This window comes from Microtus pennsylvanicus, chromosome 3 (genome assembly GCF_037038515.1).
Source record: "Microtus pennsylvanicus isolate mMicPen1 chromosome 3, mMicPen1.hap1, whole genome shotgun sequence".
Taxonomy (NCBI): domain Eukaryota; kingdom Metazoa; phylum Chordata; class Mammalia; order Rodentia; family Cricetidae; genus Microtus; species Microtus pennsylvanicus.
The window spans coordinates 140302306-140323304 of record NC_134581.1 but is presented as its reverse complement, the minus strand read 5'-3'; the positions used below and the strand labels follow the sequence as shown (position 1 = coordinate 140323304).

At 48.0% G+C, this 20999-nt stretch overlaps 1 protein-coding gene across 1 annotated transcript in view; it reads right to left on the bottom strand.

Annotated features, from left to right (window-relative positions):
• Shb (SH2 domain containing adaptor protein B) overlaps nucleotides 1–5697 on the bottom strand; it is a 113732-nt gene extending 108035 nt beyond the window's left edge. Inside the window, exon 1 of the mRNA XM_075967289.1 lies at nucleotides 4864–5697. Coding sequence (XP_075823404.1) covers nucleotides 4864–5559 — 696 coding nt within the window. The 5' untranslated portion in view covers nucleotides 5560–5697. The remainder of the gene's footprint in view (nucleotides 1–4863) is intronic.
• Between the last annotated feature and the right edge of the window lie 15302 nt (nucleotides 5698–20999).

Sequence of the window (20999 nt, the reverse complement as noted above, 5' to 3'; positions counted from 1 at the left end):
AGAAAACATAACTGGATGAGACCGGTTTGGCTGCATCCAAGGAGACCCACAAATAACTGGCTTCCCCCACCCCTCCCCCACCCACCTCGCTGTCCTGGACCTGGCTATAGACTAGGCTGGCCTTGAACTCACAGAGATCCTCCTGCCTCTGCCTCCTGAGCGCTGGGATTAAAGGTGTGTGCCGCGACTGACTTTTTTGGGGAGCGGTGTCATTTTTTCCCAACAGCATGACTGAAGGACTATCAGCTCTACCTACATCAGCCTACTACCGTTTTCTTTCCCAGGAGCTCAGACCCTTACCACCCCCTCACCTGAAATATATTACAGTTGTACCCTAATTCTGAGCCATCTCCTCCAGATGTATGGTTCTCAACTTGTGGGCCATGACCCCACAGGGGTCACATATCAGATATTTACATTGGGATCAGTAGCATAAGTTTCAATAGAATTGTAAGGTTGGTGGCCACCACAACGTGAGGACTAGGAAGGTCCTAAAAAACACCTCCTCCCATGCAAAAACTCACCTGGGAGAATCAAACTGCGGCCCCCACCCCACCTCTCCTATATTCTCACCTCTCATTTCCCAAGAAGACCCACTGCTTAAAGGCTCTGGCTTCCAAAAGACACACCCTACAACGATGCCTTTTGTTTGTTTGGTTTGGTTTTGAGACAGGGTTTCTTTGTAGTTTTGGAGCCTGTTCTGGAACTAGCTCTTGTAGACCAGGCTGGCCTCAAACTCAGAGATCCGCCTGCCGCTGCCTTCCGAGTGCTGGGATTAAAGGCGGGAGCCCCCACCACTCAGCTTCCTACAATGTCGTCTTACAGTTGTCAAGAGTATATGCACACACTGTTGGACACAAAAGCCCGGTTACAGCCTACAGTCATCCCTCTGCCTCCAGTGTCACCTTAAATGTCTGCTTCCCAGATAAAGACCTCCCCAAGTTCTCAAGGCAAAAGCCCCAAGGGGGAAAATGATGAAAACTTGCATCCACTTTCTCCAGCAGCTCAGACCAAAGATCACTGCACCCTTAACTTCAGACTCCTTTCCCACTCAACTGGCTCTTACCCCATCTCTGAGCACAGGATGCTGGTTAGCTAAGTTATGTTAGGGAGACTCTGGAACAGTGAAAAGTCTCTTTCCCAAGGGAGCAAGTGGATGTGCTCCAGGACTCACCCGCCTGGAGAACAGGATGACATCGTGTACAGAAAGGAAGAGGCAGGTCTCAAAGGGCAGGAATAGGACCCCAAAGCTGAACCATGGTGTGGGCAGCACAGCAAGATGGCTGCACAGACCACCAGCTCCATTGAACGACACAGGAACTCTCGACTCAGATTTAGGGTTAAAACTGGACCCTGGCACAGTCCAGTTCTCTAAGGCGACAACGGGAGGGTAGGCTGCCCCAGGCTAAGTAGGGTTCTCTGAAGCCACTGGTGGAGACTGAAGACAGGCTCAGAATGTTCAGGGGATCACAGAAGGTCTGGTCTTCCAAATGCTGTCTGTTGGAAATAATGTGAAAACCAGACTGCCTTCTGACTGCCAGATGGGAGGTACTGGCCACATACTGAGCTGGACATGTGCACCTGCAGCCTGGACCCAAGTGGTCCTGGTAAAGAAGAGCCATCATGGCATCAGGCTCACGGTTCTCAAAGTGGGACCCAGGAGCAATCACTTGTTAAAATGCACTCTCAAGGATCCCACCAGAACTGTAGAGTCACAAGTTTCAGGAAATGAGCCAGAACAAGAAACACGATGGGGAGAGGGGCTGTTTAAATGCTGTCTTCCAGCCATGGCATGGCCACTGTACTCGTAAAACTCACAGCAACTACAGTTACCCACAGGAGACATGAACAAGATCAAGCCAGTCAATAATCCTAGCATGGGGGTGGGGAACCCGTGAGGCTCCACCCCTAGCTGAGGAGCTACTGGCAACTGAGAGCTGTTGAGGATGGGGTGGCCCCTGGTACTTTGCCCATGCCCACACGGGAAGCACTAATCCGACTCAGGAGGTGATTTCTTAAAACAGGAGATTAAAGGTAGAAGCTGTTGTTGGGGAGGAGGATACAGAGAGAGACTGGAAAGTTAGGAGTGGATTTCATCAAGATACAATAATATATATGGGGACTGGAGAGATGGCTCAGAGGGTAAGAGCACTGGCTGCTCTTCCAGATGTCTTGAGTTCAATTCCCAGCAACCACATGGTGGCTCACAACCAACTATAGTGCCTTCTGTCATGCAGGTACACACGCAAGCAGAATATTGTATACATAGTAAATAAATAAATCTAAAACAAAAATAGTATATATGTATAAAACTGTCAAAGAAAAAATAAATGTGCAGCAGGTTTTTGTTTTATTTCTAAAGAAATTGCAGAGGGGGCTGAAGATGGACATAGCTCCCTGGATGGAACTCCTTGTTTATCATGTACCAAGTGCTGGGTTCAATTTCCAGTACTGCATAAAACTAGAAGGTCCATGCCTGTAGTCCCCACACTTGGGAGGTAGAAGCAGGAGAGTCAGAAAGTCAATCCTAGCACTCCAGGAGGCAGAGGCAGGCGAATCTGAATTCGAGGCCAGCCTGGTCTACAAAGTGAGTTCCAGGACAGACAGGGATACACAGAGAAACCCTGTCTTGAAACACCCCCCCACACACACCAAAAAAAAAGAAACTGAAGCCCATCCTTGGCTACCTAGTAAGTTTAAGGTAAGCATTCTTTGAGCCTTGTCTCAGAAAATAAAATTGCAGGACTAGATATCCAGTAATGTTTTAGCCAGTCTTCCAGGGACACTCAGTGCCCCTGTGCTAGCTAGTCTGCGGCCTTGCAACCACTCCTTTGCTGCCCCCTTTCCTCCTGATAGAAGGAACATCTGGTAACTTCCTCCCTTGTCTCCCAAGACAGACAACTCTTAAAAGATCAAAGCTAGTACAAAAGAGGAAAACCAACCCAGAGAGAGTTTCGTGAAAAACGTCATTCCCTGCTACCATACAACCCAGTTTACAAGACCAGGGCCCTGCAGCCCCTCCAGGGTCCTCTCCGTCCCAGCCCCAGATTTCACCTGCAGTCCCCTAAAGCGGCAGAGTCTTCTCCAGCTTCCCGCAATCACTACTGGCTCCAGTTCAACAATGGTCCTGCCTCAGAGGTACCCTCCAGAAGCTCCCATCACAGGATGGCCTCTGTCACAGCCCTCAACACAGACATGCACAGGACAGGATTCCCCTTCCAGTACCTGCTAGAGGAGAGCTAAGACCCATGGGAAATATTTGGTAACAATGAAGCCAAATATTAGATACACTTGAAGTTTCAGTATCATTACTAAGCATTTCGAAGTCTGAACACTAATTGAGAAAAAAATTACTATAATTTTGAAAGCCACCCAAAAAAAAAAAAAAGACTTAGCGAGGAGGCTGAACCACTAGCAGTAGGACAAAGAAAGTCTACCCCCTGGGGGGTGGTCAACAATGGTGAGTGGGCTGCAAACCTCTGAAAAGCTCCAGGTCCTCCCGGTGGGCAACCAAACCAAGCTTGACCACTACGAAGCTGCAAGAGCCTCTTTCTTTCCTAAAACACCAACCACAAGCCTCAACCAGGACATCTGTCTCAGCAAGGACATCTTTCTCGCCTCCTGGCTGGGTGTGCAGTCACAAGGGCTTCCAGTCACTGTCAACCAAGTGTGGCATCTTGGGTGCTTGGGAAGTCCCGGAGCACAAGCTTTCAAGGTGTGTGCTCAGACCGTTCCCGGGAGCACTACACTGCTTCACACTGCACGCACCGCACCATCCATCCCGGAAAGACAAAGCAGAAGTTGACCCCAGGGAGAAAACCAGGCAAGAAAACTAGAGGGCACCCCCCAACTCACCTCTTCCATAAAATAAGAAAGAAGCCTTGCCAAGCACCAGCTGACAGGTAGAAAATGTCTCCCTGTTTGGAGATCCAGTCTCCACTCCCGGGAAAGTTTGAGCTTCCAAGAAGAATGTGGGGGAGAACCCAGAGCAGGGGCCTGACAACCAAGCAACCCTGCCCTAAGGATCGAGATCTCTCGCGGGGCCTCAGATTTAATCAAAACACTGCCTCCACTAGTAGACAGAGCCAGTGTTTTATGGGGGAGGGGAGAGCAACTCCGGAGTGTGAAGAGAAGGAGTAGATGGGCCTTGGCTGTAATTAACTCTTGCTAAGAAGCAGGGGAGACTGGATGCCTGATTGGCAGGGGGTTACCACAAAGGCCTCTCGTCCCTGAGATTGTACTATAGGGATGGAGTCAGGAGAGAGGATGGGGTGGGCAGAGATGGGTCTCCTTTTAGCAGACCTCCTCCGGAGCTGGGGAGAGGAGGTAGGAAGTGCCAGATCGGTGAGTTCTCTGGGAGGACGGACATTTAGACCGGAAAAGCCTGCGTGGGGGTTCCCAATACCGCTCCAGTACAACAGGCCGCTTGGCTTCGGAAACCTGGCACGCAAGAGTGCGAAGTTCAGAAACATTCACGTAAACACATTCAAGGAAAACTATAACCCTGAGAGTCCCTTTCCTGCTCTGGACCTCAATTCCCCTCTATATCTGGGAGGGGGACCACCACACAACCCTGGGGTAAACGAGCAAATGCTCTTTCAGGCCCGCCAAAGCTGACTTTACTCGGGGAGCCGGAAGGGCTGGCTGGGTCTGTCTTCTGGGTAAAGCTAGGCGGGGTGCTCTCGCTCAGGCTGTGGGCTCGGTAAGGAGGCGTTTAGGGAGCAGTAGCCAAAGAGACGGAGTCAGACCAGAGTGCGCGCCGGAGCCTAGATTCCAGGGTGCCAGAGCAAAGTTGACTTGTAGGGCTTGGTTAACGTGGCAGTGCCTCAGCTTCCCGTGCCCATCAGTAGCTTCGGGTCTTACCTTTTCTTTCTGGCCGGCTCCGGTCTCCTCGGAGGCACACTTGTTGAGCAGCTTTTTGCCTCCGCAGGTCGTCGGGCTCCAGGTGCGGCCGCCGGAGCACACGCCTCCTGGGGGATCCCCCGCAGCACCCGCACTCTCCACTTTGATAAGCCGGTGCTTCGGGGAGATGTAGCGCACCTCGGCTGGCGTGGCGGGCCGCCGCTCGCTGCTGCTGCGGTAGAGGTGCGGGGAACCGGAGGATGAGGACGAGGACGCGGCGGCGCCCGCCCCCGACGCCGCGCAGCAGCAACCCGCAGAGCCCGACGCCGCCGAAAAGGCTCTTTGGCTCCCGCCAGGCTCCCCGCCGCCGCCGCCGCAGTAGTCCAGGCGGCACATGGCGCGCAGTTTACGCAGCGACGAGCCCGGCCCGTTGTACGGGTCCTCGAAGTCGCGCTCCTTCTGCGCGCGGTAGGCGCGGATGAGGTCACTCGTGCTGCCGCTGTCGTCGGGCAGAGAGCCCGACGAGGCCGAGAAGCAGGCGGCGGCCGACCCGCAGGACGCCGAGGAAGCCGAGCAGGCCTGCGGCACGGCCTGTGGGGGCTGCTCGCGCCGCTCGCCCCGGCGCCGCTGCTCGCGGTAGTCTGGCCTCGGCGGCTGCGGCGGACTCTTGGTCTTGCTGTTGCCCAAGCTGAAGTACTTGTTCAGCCACTTGGCCATGGCGAGAGGCCGCCTAGGGCCGCGGCGCGCGAGCCCCGTCCGCCGCCGCGGCCATTCGGGGGGCAGCGCTGCCGCCCAGTCCCGCAACGCCCCGGCCCCGGTGGGGGGCGTGCGGGGTCTCCGTCGCCAAGTTCAAGTTCTCGCAGCCGCCGCCTCCTGCTGGCCGCCGCCCGGCTCCGGCCGCTGCCGCACAGTCCTCCACCCGCGCTGTGCTCCGCCCGAGCTTCGGAACTCGCGCCCCTCACGGGCGCGTCTCATAGGGTCCCCGGCCTCAAAGAGCGGAAGGCCGGGCGCCCCCCGCCTCTCACGCCCGCACCGAGCGCGCCCCCCCCCCCGCGGAGCGCGCCCCTGCCCCGTGCGAGCCGCGACCGGCTGAGAGCTTCTCCAGTACGCCGGGGCAAGCCCGGCCCCGCCGTGGGTCGGAGAGCAAGCGAGCGATCGAGAGAGGCGGCCCGCGCCCAGCGGAGCCCGCGCGCCCCTGCCCGTCCCGGCGGCGCCTGCTGCTACCGCTGCCGCCGCCTCTGCCGCCGCCTCCCGAGCCGCCGCGTGTGTGACACTCGGCCGCCAGAGCCCGCCCTGCGCCGCGGTACGGCCCCGTAGGCCCCGCCCCTTCCACCGAGGCCCCGCCCCCGCGTGCGGCCGGGAACCTCCCCCGCAGCACGAGCCACCTCCTGCGGCTGCCTGGGCGCCAGCACCCGGGTCGTGCCCGAGGGATCCCGTGTCCTGCCACTTGGCCGGCCCTGCCTCCCTCGGACTGAGACTGTGGCTCTCCGAGGCCAAAACTGTCTGTGCAGTTCCCGGGGACCCGGGGCCCGTGCACCCCAGGAATAGATGCCCAGCGTTGGGGTCGTCGGCTGAGTAGACCAACACACGGTTCCTCTAGTTGACAGAGAGGACCGTGCGGAGGAGATGCCCTTAACGAAAGAATGTGAGACTCCGGTTCAGTTTTTCCGGCGCCGGGTCTTTGAAAGACTCTTTATGTTAATGAGCGTATTAGCAATCCAGATGACGGATGCAGACGCGATAGGCCGCTGGGACCCGGCGGGGCACCAATCCGGGAGCAAGGCTAAGGGGAGGTCGAAATGTTTGCTTACCTTTTCACCTTGCAGGAAGTGGGGCTTTAACCCTGTTCACTGCTAGCCTAGTGGAACCAGCTATGTAAACATTTAACGCTTAAGGTTGCAGGAGCTGGCGAGGCTCTATTTGATTCAGAGACAATTTTACAGATGGAGAAACTGAGTCCCCGAGGTAGATCACACTGATGGACTTAGATACCAGCCCTGGGTTCTGGTGGCTCCATAATGATGTGACTTAACGTGGTTATTTCCCAAATGTGAAGAACCGAGACCAAAGGTAACTTTCCTTGGGGTCTACTCTCAGAGAAGGTAAACATGATCCTTGCCAAGACCAAAATTCTTACCTGAAAATAAGGCACCTGCCTTGTAAACCTTAATTCTATTTGGAATTTGGCTGGGCACCACCTCTCCCCATATAGCTTAGGGCTAAGATGTGCGTCCCTGGGAGCTGAGACATTCCTTAAGAGTGCTGATTTGCCAAAGTAGCCCTCTGTACCCATAATCTCCATCTGTCATCTGGACATTATGAGTCTGGCACACTGTTTGTCCGGTGTCTTGTAGGAGTAGTGATCTATTAAAGTAGGCAGCAAATCCAGGAAGGTGCTGGAGTTAAAGATCAGGCTCCCATCCTGAGACTGCGGGACCCGGTGGGCCACAGTGTCATCCCTTCCAGGCTCTCCCTGGCTCTACCCAGGCTCAGGCCTGAGACCACAGTGAAGAACGGCCAGGCCCAGCTCTCAGAAGGCTGTGTTCCACCTACTCAGTCACTCATGCACACTCAAGCTATTTGCCCCTCTCATTCCCTATGAGCACTTGAATTTCCTAAACCCCACTATGTTACCCCCATCCCAACAATCTCAGAAAACACCGCCACTTACTTCTTTCTTGAGACCTATTCATTTAGCATAGGAAATAGTCCTAGAGTGTGCACACACCACAAGGCTGCCCATATGGTGCCTGGAGCATAGGCAGAGGCCCCAGAAGGTGATGCTTAGATGTTTATTTCAGGTATCTCTAGACTTAAATGTCTCAAATTACCCTTTAAATCCTTGCTCTGCTGCAAAATCACTTAATCATCCTGCATGGACAGAGGCCCCAGTTAAGGAAAACACACACACACACACACACACACCCAAAGGCCAGGACATCTTCATCTGAAGCCCCACCTCCATTCAGCTCCTAGGTTCAGGAAGGAAAAGAGGCTAGATCCTGGCAGTAGGCCAGGACACCTGGGCCAAGAAAGTCAGTCCACCCCAGTATCTGGATGCCTGTTCCCTGTTCCCTGCATGTGGGATGCACATGGAAGCATTATCTTTGCTTTTCTGAAGGTTTAGGAAGAGTAGTTGTATTTCACAACTTATTTTTCACATTGTGCTCTCAGCTGGCCATGGAGTCAGAGATGCTTTCCCCTGTAATGCTTCTTCTGGGCTATAATTTGCAAGCCAGAATTATTGTAATGCTATAGTATTATGCCAAGAACTTCCAGAGTCCCTGGGTAACTGCCCTGCTCCTAAACACTGTATATAATTAACCGCAGTCAGTACCCCTGCAATCTGATGTTATTCCTGGTTTACAGATGGGGTGGCTGGCCTAAAGTGGTGTTTACTTGATACAAGCAAAAAGTCTATGGGTGTTTTCCTTGGGAACATGGAGTGGCACACCTTCAGCAGTGAAGTCAGAACTAACAACTCTCAAAAGAAACAAGAAAATATGAAAAAAGATAGTGGAGAAGCCTCATGCCCAGTGCTCCTGGGAGCCAGATGCTTGCCGGAAAATCATCAGAGCACCAAGGAGATGGACATACTCTCTTTTCAGTTCCAGCTACACGGTGATACAGCAGAGAAAGGAGGACCAGTGACAGACAGAAACGGAGTCAAGAGGCACAGGTGCAATAGACAAGCATTCTTTTGATACCACAAACCCAGTCCTATGTAATGTTATAAATAAAGTGTGCCCATCTCTCTTGGATTTTCTTTTTTCGGGTCCTGGAGATCCAACACAGGACTTTACACTCGCTAGGCGAGGGCTCTACTACCAACGTGTACCTAAGTGTGCACTCTTAACTCCTGCCTTCCACTACCAGGGTTTACTCCTAACTTTGGCACTCATGCTGTTTATGTCCCTCCTCCCTACCCTGCCTCAATTTCCTATGAAGGGGGGTGTTGTGTTTTGAGAGCTATGTTTCTGTTTCTTGTAGGCAGAATTTTCTGCCCCACAAGCTGTTCCCCAAGTAACTGCGCAGAGGTTTAATATTAATTATAAATACTTGGCCAATAACTCAACTCTTACATTTACATTAAGCCGTATTTCTTATCTATGCTTTGCCACGTGTCATGGTATAGAGCACGCCCTATCCATCTTGCTTCTCTTTGTGTCTGCTCCCAATTCCTCAGACTCTGCCCTTCTTCTTCCCAGCATTCTCAGTTTGGCTTTTCTGCCTAACCTTATCTTGTTCAGCTATTGGTCAGCCAGCTTCTTTATTAAACCTATCATCACACAGTGTAAAGGAATATTCCACAGCATTTCCCCCCTTTTGTCTAAATAAAAAGGATGGTTTTAAAGTTAACATAGTAAAATTATATATAACAAAACAGTTATCAAATAAGAATTACAGTTACAATGTCTAGTCCATTTGTATTTGACAAAATCCAAGAAAAATGCTCTATTACTTATCTTTGTGAGTCCAAAGTTTTATACCTAATTTACTTTTTATCATAACTAAGGAAAACTTTAAGTCTAATTATTGAATATTTAACTCAATCAAAGACCCCAGAAGGGTATAATATTACCTAATGACAGGGACGTCTGACTGCCTGAACAGTCACCCAAAGTTCTTTTGTAACCTTGAGACATCTAACTTTGGCCTAGAGGCCAAGTATATCTGACAGAGTTTTCTGAGAAGCAGGGAATTTTGAAGGACTGGTCTACCTTGTCTTTACAAAGTTTGGCAATTGCTTTCTTTTACATACTGCTGGTTCAGTTTGGACAGTATACTGTCAACAATGAACATGAGGGCATTTTCTTTTCTTAAATGGCTAACTTTTGCCATAAAGAAAGCAAATTCCATACAGAGGTTCTTCGATGTCCATTATCTTCTTTTGAAGTAAATGGGTGCTGTCAGGAGCAGACATGCCTCACTGTCATGAAAAGTCTTAGGTTATTAAACATATTAAATATCATATACTATAGGTCTTTGAAATGTTTGAATACCATCTATCTATCTAAATATATCTGTGTGACCTTGAAAACATACCTAACATGACTTTAAGTTTGACTATTATAGATCACTATTAATTTGTATTTCTTAATTACACTACATTTTTAAATGAGTCGCATAAGTACAATACCCCAAACAAGAGTAGAAACATACATATAGTATAGTAAAAATAACTTTAAATTTGTATCAACAAACCAAAATCCATACCAATGTAAAATATTTTGAGATTAACAATTGTATTTTGGATTAAAGTAGATTTAATAATCTACATTTTTATCTTATCATTTCTATATTCCCCCTTTTCTTTTCAGAACAACATCCCTGAGTCTGATCTTCTTTGCCCCAATTTTTTTTCTGACCATTACCAGTAACAACTTGTAACCAATGCCCCCTAAACAATAGCAAATATCCAAAATCCACCTTTTGGGAAAGTAGACATTGTTTTCTCTAGACTGCTTCCTATTGTTTGTGGGTGCTCATATCTTCAGGGGAACCTTGAGAAAATCAGAATAATTAAGTCTTGACTGGAGTATTCTGTGAGCCTGGATCATCTCAGCCAGTAGCCTTGAAGCTGTTTTGGATGCAGAATTCTGAGGAGACTGTAACAAAGGCATTTTGAAATGCTGGATCACCTGGGCCATCTGTTTTCATTGGTGTCTCATCTCCTTGTTCTGAAAATGCTTGTTCTTTTAAAGCTAACATACATATTTGTATTAATACAAGTATACATTATGCATTGTACACAAGTTAGCCAAAGATGATTTTTTTTGTTTTATGTTTGAGCAAGTAAAATATGTGTTACATGTCTTGTAGTTTTTCTAGGCTTATTTGTGTCTATAGCCAGAATTTCAGGAGGTCTTCTTTGATCAAACATGATCATCTTTAACCTTGAACAAATCCATAGCCTCTCATTTCCTGTGGAAATGAAATAATAACCTCTTCCTCAACGTAACATTTTTTTTACTTCCATTTTGAAGTCAAGACATTTTTTTAAAACACATAGCTTAGTTTATGTTGTTGGAGACTGCTCATTCGTTCCTGACTGCCCAAATGCAAATAATCACACAGAAAATGTATTAATTAAATCACTGTTTGGTCTATTAGCTCCAGCTTCTTATTGGCTAGCTCTTGTATCTTAAATTAAGCCATTTCTATTAATTGGTGTGTTGCCACACGGCTGTGGCTTACTCCTGCGGGCAGCTACATGGTACCTCACTGACCCAACCTTCTTTCAGTTTAGTTGTCCCGCCTAGCTCTACTCTGCCCTATCACAGGCCAAAGTAGCTTCTTTGTTCATTAACCATCAAAAGCACATATACAGAAGGACTACCCACATCAGGTTTAATCCAGCAGTTTTCATAATCTAGTGTGTTTTAGCAGCTGTGGTTCCTTCACTTGTAATCAGAAAATCTAAAGACAACATGATAACAAACAGAATCCAGACTCTGTGTATTTCCCATCTTTAGCGTTTTTTCTTTTACATTACTGTATTTTCTTTTTAAGGATTTATTATTTTAAAACTTTATTTTTTAATCTATGACTGTATATACTCCTTTTCTCTCTCCTAAATATATATATCACACCATAACCTGTTTAGAAGTTTTTTTTTTCATCTGGGTCTGTCTTTACTGCATATTTGTAATCTTTTTCTGACCACATGAGCCTTTAAACTGCTAAGCAGCATGGCTAGTACCTCTGTTTTTGCAGCTGGCTCCCTTCTTCAGGCAGCTGCCAGGAGATGCTTCTCTGCATTGTGGCCGGCGTAAGAAACCATGGATACTTTTCCCACCGCACGACTTATCTCGTGGCACACGCTGGCACCCAAGCCCACAGGCAACATCCAGGAGATGCATCTCCAAATTATGGCTGGCACAAGACATATGAGTCTAGGAAGGTGGCTCTGTTCTTGTGTGCTCTGAATCTTTTTTTAAGTTTTGTTAGATTTTAGATGGAAATTCTGACCATCTGCAGGCAGACTTTTCTTTCCCACCTGCCAGTTCCCAAATAATGCAGTGGAATATTCCTTTACTCTGTGAATATAAATCACTGTGATTGGTTTAATAAAGAAGCTAATTGGCCAATAGCTGGACAAGAAAAGGTTAGGGGGGAAAGCAAACTGATAATGTTGGGAGGAAGAAGGGCAGAATCTGAGGATTTGTGAGCAGACACAAAGAGAAGCAAGCAAGATGGCATGCTATGTACTGAGAAAAGGCACTAAGTCATGTGGCAAAGCATAGATAAGAAATATGGGTAAATTTAAATGTTAAGAATTAGCTAGTAATAAGTCTGGGCTATTGGCCAGCATTTATAATTGATATTAAACCTCTGTGAGGTTATGGGGAATTTTTGCTGAGACACAGAGAAACTCTGCCTACAGTGCCTGTCCTATCTAAGCTTCTTCCATTAGTCCAAGGCCAAAAGGGCTAAAGCATGGTAGCTGTTTTTTCTATACTTCCTACTAGTGCCAATACAAAGAAAATGCCATTTGTAGAGGGTCCAAAATGTTGTCAGTTCAAGACTCATCTGCTTCTTTTATAAAACACCATTCAGTCCACTGAATGTTGATTATAGCATGAATTCTAGTTGGTCTTAATAAATTAATCTCCGACTTCATCCTCAGACTGCACCCTCAGTCTCAGGGCAACCCTCAGACTGCAACTGTCTCCAGCAAACCTGAGACATCAGAGGCAACCCTCAGACTGCAACTGTCTCCAGCAAACCTCAGACATCAGGGCAACCCTCAGACTGCACCCTCAGTCTCAGGGCAACCCTCAGACTGCAACTGTCTCCAGCAAACCTCAGACATCAGGGCAACCCTCAGACTGCAACTGTCTCCAGCAAACCTCAGACATCAGGGCAACCCTCAGACTGCACTGAGCTCCTGTCTCCTCCTGCCTTATATTCCTCTTTCCACCCAGCCACATCTCTTCTGTCTCCACTTCCCTAGTTCTGGGATTAAAGGCATGGGATTCCAAGTGCTGGGATCACCTTTGTGTGAGCTCTCTTTCTCTTTTAGACAGAATCAATCTTGTGTAGTCCAGGGTGGCCTTGAACTAACAGAGATCCCTCTGCCTCTGTCTCCCAAGTCCTGGGAGGTATGTGCTACTACTCCCTGACCTCTATTGGCTTAGTTCTGTACTCTGACCTTTAGGCAAGCTTTATTTGTGAAAACACAAGCAAAATATCATTATAGTTGACTCTCCAATCTTCGCTGTTAGTGGCAGGGTCTCATATAGCCCAGGCTGACCTCATCCTCAAAAACTCATTATGTAGCTGAGGCTAACCTCAAGTTTCTGATCTTCCTTCCTCCATCTCCCAAGTGTTAGGAATACAGCTGTGCACGATCACACCTGCACATCTCTCTTTTCTTTCTTTTAAGGAGACAGGGTCTTGCTATTTAGCCCTGGTTAACCTGGAACTCCCTATGTGGATCAAGCCAGCTATGAACTAGAAGCAATCCCCCTGCTTTAGCTTCCCAAGTACTGGAATTGCAGGTGTGCACCACCGTGCTCAGATAATTTATCAAGTATTTCCATCTATTTCTTGTTTGTATACCAGGCCTCAGGGACACTGGGACAATTCAAATATCAGTTGTGTCTCTTCCCAGTAACTGATACAAGGCAAGGCAAGACAAGGTCAGGGGAACAGTTAGAGAAAGAGCTATGATTCTATGGGGAAGACCATGGTAGAGAGAAAGTTCTCTGAAAGGATATCTAGGGGAACCCTTTTTTTTTTTTTTTTTGGTTTTTCGAGACAGGGTTTCTCTGTGGTTTTGGAGCCTGTCCTGGAACTAGCTCTTGTAGACCAGGCTGGTTTCGAACTCACAGAGATCTGCCTGCCTCTGCCTCCCAAGTGCTGGGATTAAAGGCGTGCGCCACCACCGCCCGGCTGGGGAACCCTTGAAGAATGAGTGACGTGTTAACTAATTTTATTGTATTGTTGTTGATATACATATACATACAATAATGAATATATTCATATATATGAATATATACACACATATATATATATAAAGAGAGAGAGAGAGAGAGAGAGAGAGAGAGGAAGAGAGGGGGGGTGGGGGGGCATAATGCATAATGTAGTTCAGGCTAGTCTCAAACTCCCTATCCTGAGGATGACTCTGAACTGTTTCTTCCTGCTTCTCCTTCTCAAGTGTCTCAAGGGTGCCACTATAGGTGATCCAGCTTCTCCTCACTATCTCCCAGAATGGCCCTTGAGAGTCTCACAGATGGAAGACTTGATAAATGTGGAACCATCATCTTTTTCTCTGTCTTACCTCCTATAGGGCTTCTATAATGGCTCTTGAGAGGTGCAGGTAGGAGGATCAAGAGTTCAAGGTCATCCCTGCGTGTAAAGTGACTTCAAGGCCTGCCTGAACTACTTGAGACAAAACAAAAACAAAACAACACCCAAAACAAAACCAAAAAGAGACAAGGCAATTCCAGACAGAAGATCCAGCATTAGCAAAAGCAGAGAAGCAGGACAGAGGGGAAGTCACTGGAGCAATAGTGAGAATTGTAAGTGTCTGAGAACTTGTGAAGGCTGATAATGTGGATAAAAGTACAAGAGGAACCGGGCGGTGGTGGCGCACGCCTTTAACCCCAGCACTCGGGAGGCAGGCGGATCTCTGTGAGTTCGAAACCAGCCTGGTCTACAAGAGCTAGTTACAGGACAGGCTCCAAAGCCACAGAGAAACACTGTTTCGAAGAAAAAAAAAAGTACAAGAGGAGGGGCTGGAGCAGTGGCACAGTGGTTAGAGCACGGGCTGCTCTTCCAGAGGACCTGGGTTTAGTTCCCAGTACCCACATGGTGGTTCATAACCAACTGTGACTCCAGTTCCAGGGGATCTAACGCCCTCTTCTGGCCTCCACAGGCGCCAAGCACATACAGATTGTACAGACAAACAAGGAGGTGAAACATGCACATAAAATGTAATAATTTTTTTTTTAAAAAAAAAGTACAAGAGGAGCTGCCTGTCAGGAAGAGCTCTGCCTCCAGACTAAGAAAAATGGAATTTCATCTGTAAATTGGGGGGACTGTCAGGGACAGGATGGTGGGGGGGGTGAGAGGGCAGGGGTTGGGGGATCACTCATGATCGTTGCTAAAATAAGGAAATAATTTTTTTCCCTGCTTTTTGCAAAGATCTTGTGGGGAGTAGCATGCATGATCCACACTATGGGGGTGAGCCATAAGGTAGGCAGAGCAGTCTCTTGTCTGCTTTTCTTATTCTGCTATTGCATTTGCCTGTGCATCCCTTTAAATATTAAAGAAAAAATGGTGCCGGGGCAATATCTAGTACACAGAAAGTACTCCATCTCTTCTGTGGAATGAATAAGTAACACTGTAGCAGAAGAACGGTAGGTAAGGGACTCGAAATGACTCCCAGATTGTTGGCTTGGGCTGCTCCTTAAACAGCAACCAGCCCATGCCCAGTGACAGGTAATACTGGAGGAAAGCTAAAGGAGTTACTTAAGGGGAAAGGGAGGCTAAGCTGGCTTTAGCCACTCGTGTATTCGTTACTTTTCTCTTGCTGTGCTAAAACACCATGACCAAGGCAACTTACAGAAGGGACGGTTAGTTTGACTTATGATTCCCGAGGGGTAAGAGTCGCTGAGGAGGTGAGCAGGCATGGCAGCAGGCATGGCACCAAGCAGCAGGCATGGGAAGCTGAGAGCTCACATCCTGAACCACCAGCTCATAGCAGAGAGCAGATCAAAAGTAGGCAGGGCTTTTTACTCTCAAGCCTGCCACTAATGATGTCCTCTCTCCAGTGAGATCTCATCACCCCAGCCTCCCCCAGCAAGCACCACCACAGGAGACTAGTGTTCAAATGTCCAAGACCATGGAAGGACATAGCATCACAACTGCACAACAAACACCTGAAGTTCAGTGTAACGAGTCTTTCTCTTCCCCCAGCCAGCTCCCAAATAACGACACAGAAACTTCTTATGATTATGAGAACTCGGCCTATAGATTAGGCACGTTCCTAACTAGTTTTTATAACTTAAATTAACCCTTTTTTTTTTTTTACTAATATACATTCTACCACATGGCTTTAACCTCTCTCCCATTCTGTGTGTCCGACTTGTTCCTGATGAAGTCTCCCTCTGTGCCTAGATTCTTCTTCCCAGTCTCTTTCTCTCTGCCCAGAAGTCCCGCCTATACCTTCTGCCTAGTTATTGACTGCTCAGGTTTTCATTACATCAATCACAGCAATACTTCACACGGTGCACAAATATCCCGCAACATATTAACCTTCATCAGGCGATGAAAGGAGACTGAGACAGAGACCCACATTGGAGCACCGGACTGAAATCTCAAGGTCCAAATCAGGAGCAGATGGAGAAAGAGCACGAGCAAGGAACTCAGGACCACGAGGGGTGCACCCATACACTGAAACAATGGGGATGTTCTATTGGGAACTCACCAAGGCCAGCTGGCCTGGATCTGAAAAAGCATGGGATAAAACTGAACACACTGAACATAGCGGACAATGAGGACTACTGAGAACTCAAGAACAATGGCAGTGGGTTTTTGATCTTACTGCACGTACTGGCTTTGTGGGAGCCTAGGCAGTTTGGATGCTCACCTTACTAGACCTGGATGGAGGTGGGTGGTCCTTGGACTTCCCACAGGGCAGGGAACCCTGATTGCTCTTTGGGCTGACGAGGGAGGGGGACTTGATTGGGGGAGGGGGAGGGAAATGGGAAGCGGTGGTGGGGAGGAGGCAGAAATCTTTAATAAATAAATAAATAAATAATAATAATAATAATAAAAACAGTGTAGGGCCTGAATCTGGGCTGGACGCATAGATCTAAGACAACTGCCTAGCCTCCTTGACCCTTTCCTTCCTATTCATGCAGCCCACCAGAGGCGGTGGTAGCACATGCCTTTAATCCTAGCATTTGGAGACAGAGACAGGCAGATCTCTGAGTTTGAAGCCAGCCTGATCTTCAGAAAGAGTTTCAGGACAGCCATGGCTATATAGAGAAACCTTATCTCAAAAAAGCAAAACAAACAAACAAACCCTACTCGTGCAACCCATTCACACGGGAGTCTCTTGCCTGGGTTACTACAGAAGTTTTCCTACTTCTGTCTCAACCCAGCAGCTGCCATCCTGTAATATTAATGTAAGCTTGTTGGTGTCCCTTCTGCTCATTTCCCACTCACCCCGCCCCCTCCCCACTGAATTCCATTCTCCAGGTGGTAAATGCCAAAATCTTTTTTGTTTTGTTTTGTTTTTTGTTTGTTTTTGTTTTTTCGAGACCAGGTTTCTCTGTGTGGCTTTGGAGCCTGTCCTGGAACTTGCTCTGTAGACAAGGCTGGTCTCGAGGTCACAGAGATCCTCCTGACTCTGCCTCCCAAGTGCAGGGATAAGTGTGCCACCACTGCCTGGCCACCAAAACCTTTACTCATGAATTCTCACATGACTGAGCTCCTGCCCTCACAATATCTTCTTTCTGCCACAGCCAGAGTGCTGCTCTGCTGCCTGACCCTTCCTCTACTGAGACTGTTTTCCCAGCACAGAGGCACAGCTCCATGCTCACCCCTGGTTCCTTTGGATGTCACATTCTCAGTAAGGCCTTCCCTAAGAGCGTTATCTACTCAACAAGTGCAGTCCCAACACTTGACCGACGTCCTGCGTCCTTGTTTGTTTGTCTGAGTGTAGCTCACCCCATTTTACCCGTTGCATATTTACTTATTTTTCTTATTTACTTTTTAATCTTGCCCCGCTACGGTTAGAGGATCTTTGCCCTTCTGTTCACCGTCATTTCCAGAATAGTGCCTGACATGTGGCAGGTAGGCAAACATTTTCTGTTTGTTGGGTGAATGTGTGCGGTGGAGATCACAGAAGGCAGAAGGACTATAGTTTGGCATTTCCATCTGCTTCCATCTTCTTGTGGCCAATCTTGGCTTGGAAGTGGAAATATGTCAAACTTGACATAGTGGGGGGATAAGAAACATATATTTAGGATACATGACATGATGTTATTATTTTCCCTCTACCACTAAACTGTATGCCTAGCCCTATTTTTATTTTACATTTTATGGCAACGTTCTACTAAATTGTCAAGGCAGGCCTTGGACTTGTTATCCTCCTGCTTCTTGGGTTAACAGTTTCCTCTGAGATTGAAACATTCCATCCTGCAGGAAAGTAAACTGCTCAAAATAGTTTCAGGAAGTCCCTGAAATTGACTAGATTCACTAGGCCCCTCCCTGCTGGAATAAGCAATAAAAGCTGGGAATTCCCCGTCAAAGGGAAGGAAGCTGAGCTGCTGAGACTTCCGGGGGTGAAAAGCTGCAAAGATCCTAAGACCAAACTCAAAAGCCTGCTTAGCTGCCTGGAAGAGGTGTAGACCAACTGAGACACCTGGAAAGGACTCTCCAACCTGCTGAGCTGCCTGCAAGCCACGTGCTCAGTGAGCTCCAGGTTCCTAGCTTTTGTGAGCTGTCACCCATGCTGGGGTGGGCCTTGGTGATGCAGCTTTCTGAGTCATTTCTGCTCCTGTAAGTAACCCCTTAGCCCTGTTTCTGTAAGTAACCTCAATAAAACTCATGGGTCCACCAAACTGTGCTTTAGTGGTGTCTCTGGTCTATGATGAATTTCCTGTCTGGGGTGAATAGTCGTCTGTTGCGTCTCCCTGGGAAACGTTTTATAACCCATCAGCCTCCCAAATAACTGGGGTATGGACCTGCACCAGACAGCATCTACACCCTAGTCTACTAGCAGCCTTCCCATCTTAGCTGTAGTACTCATGCTGTGCATTGGACCCCTGGACTTACTACTCATCATATGTAGTTATAAATTCTCTGACCTCATTCTCCCACCACTGCTCCACCCTGCTTCTTGTTCCCATGTTATTTTACTTAAAATATTGTTTCACATAAATGTGAGAGCATGTAATGTTTATATGTCTACAATGTTCTCCCGATTTATCTGTGTTGTAATAGCTGGCAAGATCTGTGTATTTCTCTGTACGCATGTTCCTGTGTGTGCACATGTGTGTGGGCTGTGCCTGTGCTTGTGTGTGGTGCATGTGGAGGCAGAGGTCCACGTGAGGTGTCTTTTTCAATCACTCTCCCTTTTATTTTTTGAAACAGGGTGTCTCACTGAGTCTGAAGCCGATTCAACTAAAGAGTCTGGTCAGCAAGTCCCAGGGATCATCCTGCCTCTGTCTCCTCAGCACTGGGGGTTTGGGGATGCACTGCCATGCCTGGCTTCTAGTGTGAATTGGGGGAATTCACAGCTCAAGTCTTCAATGTTTCCAGCAAGCACCTTACTGCCTGGGCTCCCTGCCCCCACCCCCATCTCTCTGAGACAAGGTATGTATCTCTCTGGTTATCTAGAACTTACTGTTGTAGACCAGGCTGGCCTTCAACTCCTAGACAATCCTCCTGCCTCTGCCTCCTGGGTGTTTAGAGTATAGCTTTTGTTTTGTTTTTTGGAGACAGGATCTCGTGTAGCCCAGCCAAGTCTCAACCGTTGCTACATTGGCCTTGAACTCCTGATACCTCCTGAGACAGAATATCTAATCCTGTGTCACATGTTCACGGTGACACACGCTCAGGCTGTTTCCATACCGTGGCTTGTTGTGATCAGTGCTGCAGTCAGCACTGGAGTGCGGATGTCATCTCTGAGTGATGGCTTCATTTTATTTGTGTGCACACCAGCAGAGGAATTGTGGATTTTATGTGTACAGGTTTGTATGCAGTGCCTACAGAATCCAGAAGAGGGTATCCGATCCCCTGGAAATGGAGTTACAGAGAGTTGTAAGCTGCCGTTTGGGTGCTGGGAATCAAACCAGTGTCTTACAGAAGAGCAACCAGTACTGTTAACCACTGAGCCATCTCTCCAGCCCCAGTAATCCTTTTTAAAATAGATTGGGAAGTACCCATGTGCTTTTCCATGACAGCTGCACCAATCTCATTCCCATCAGCAGTTCAGAGCCTCTTTTCTTCACACCCTCCTCACCTACCCTCATGATTTCTTATCTTTCCGATCATAACCATCCAAACAGGTATGAAGGCATACCTGTTTTTTTGATTAAATAATTTTTTAAAAATTTTATTCATGTGTATGCGTGTTGCCCTGCATGAAAGTCTGTGCACCATGTGTATGCCTGATACCCTCAGAGGCCAGGAGAGGGCATCTGTGGGGAGCCACATACTCCATTACAGGATGGCGCCTGCATCTGTTAGCGCCAAACCGATAAGTAAGTTAGCGCGTGTGTGCGTGGTAAATTTCCATCCCTAACTCTCTGCCTCTCCCGTGGCGTCATAAGGGCTGACGAGCTGCAGCCAGTCAGGGAATGACACATCCTAGGCAAGGACCATTAACCTATTTAAGGGCTGGGTTTTCTTCCCCTGGGGTCTCCGCTCTGTAAGCTTATGCTCTCCCTCTCAAGATGCATTAAAGCTTTTCTGCAGAAGGATCCTGAGTGTGCCGCGTCGTTCTTGCTGGCGAGACGGTAGCGCAGGACAGGCACCAGATCCTCTGAAACTGGAATTGAAATTGTTATGAGCTGCCATGAAGGTGCTGGGAACCAAACCCAGGCTCTCTACAAGGGCAACAAGGCTCAACTGCATTTCCTCTGCCTCTGGGCTGTTTTTTTTTTTCTTCCAGAATCTCACTGTGTAGACTAAACTGCCCTTGCATTCAAAGACCTGCCAGGTTGAGGACTTCCGCCACCATGTCCAGCCTTCCACCTTATTTTGTAAAACGAGGTTTCTCACTAAACCTGAAACTCACTGGCCAGTGAGCTACTGACGCCCCCCATCTCTTCTCTCCCCCACCTCTCTAGCACTGGAGTTACAGATGCATTCTAAACAGGCACCTGGCTCTTCTTTGGGGTCTGGGGATCTGAACTCGGGTCCTCCTGCTTGGGTAGTGAGCACGACCTTTTCATCTTTCCTTCTCTGTGTAGCAGCTTAATTTTCAGTTTGATGTCATCTCTGGTTAGTGTTGCTTTTATGGTCTGAGTTTTTAGAGCAGGGTTTCTCAACCTTCCTAATGCTCAGACCCTTTGATACAGTTCCTGGTGTTGTGGTGACCCCACAAACCATAAAGTTATTTTCGTTGCTACTTCATAACTGTAATTTTGTTACTGTTATGAATCATAATATAAATATTTTTGGAGATGGATGTT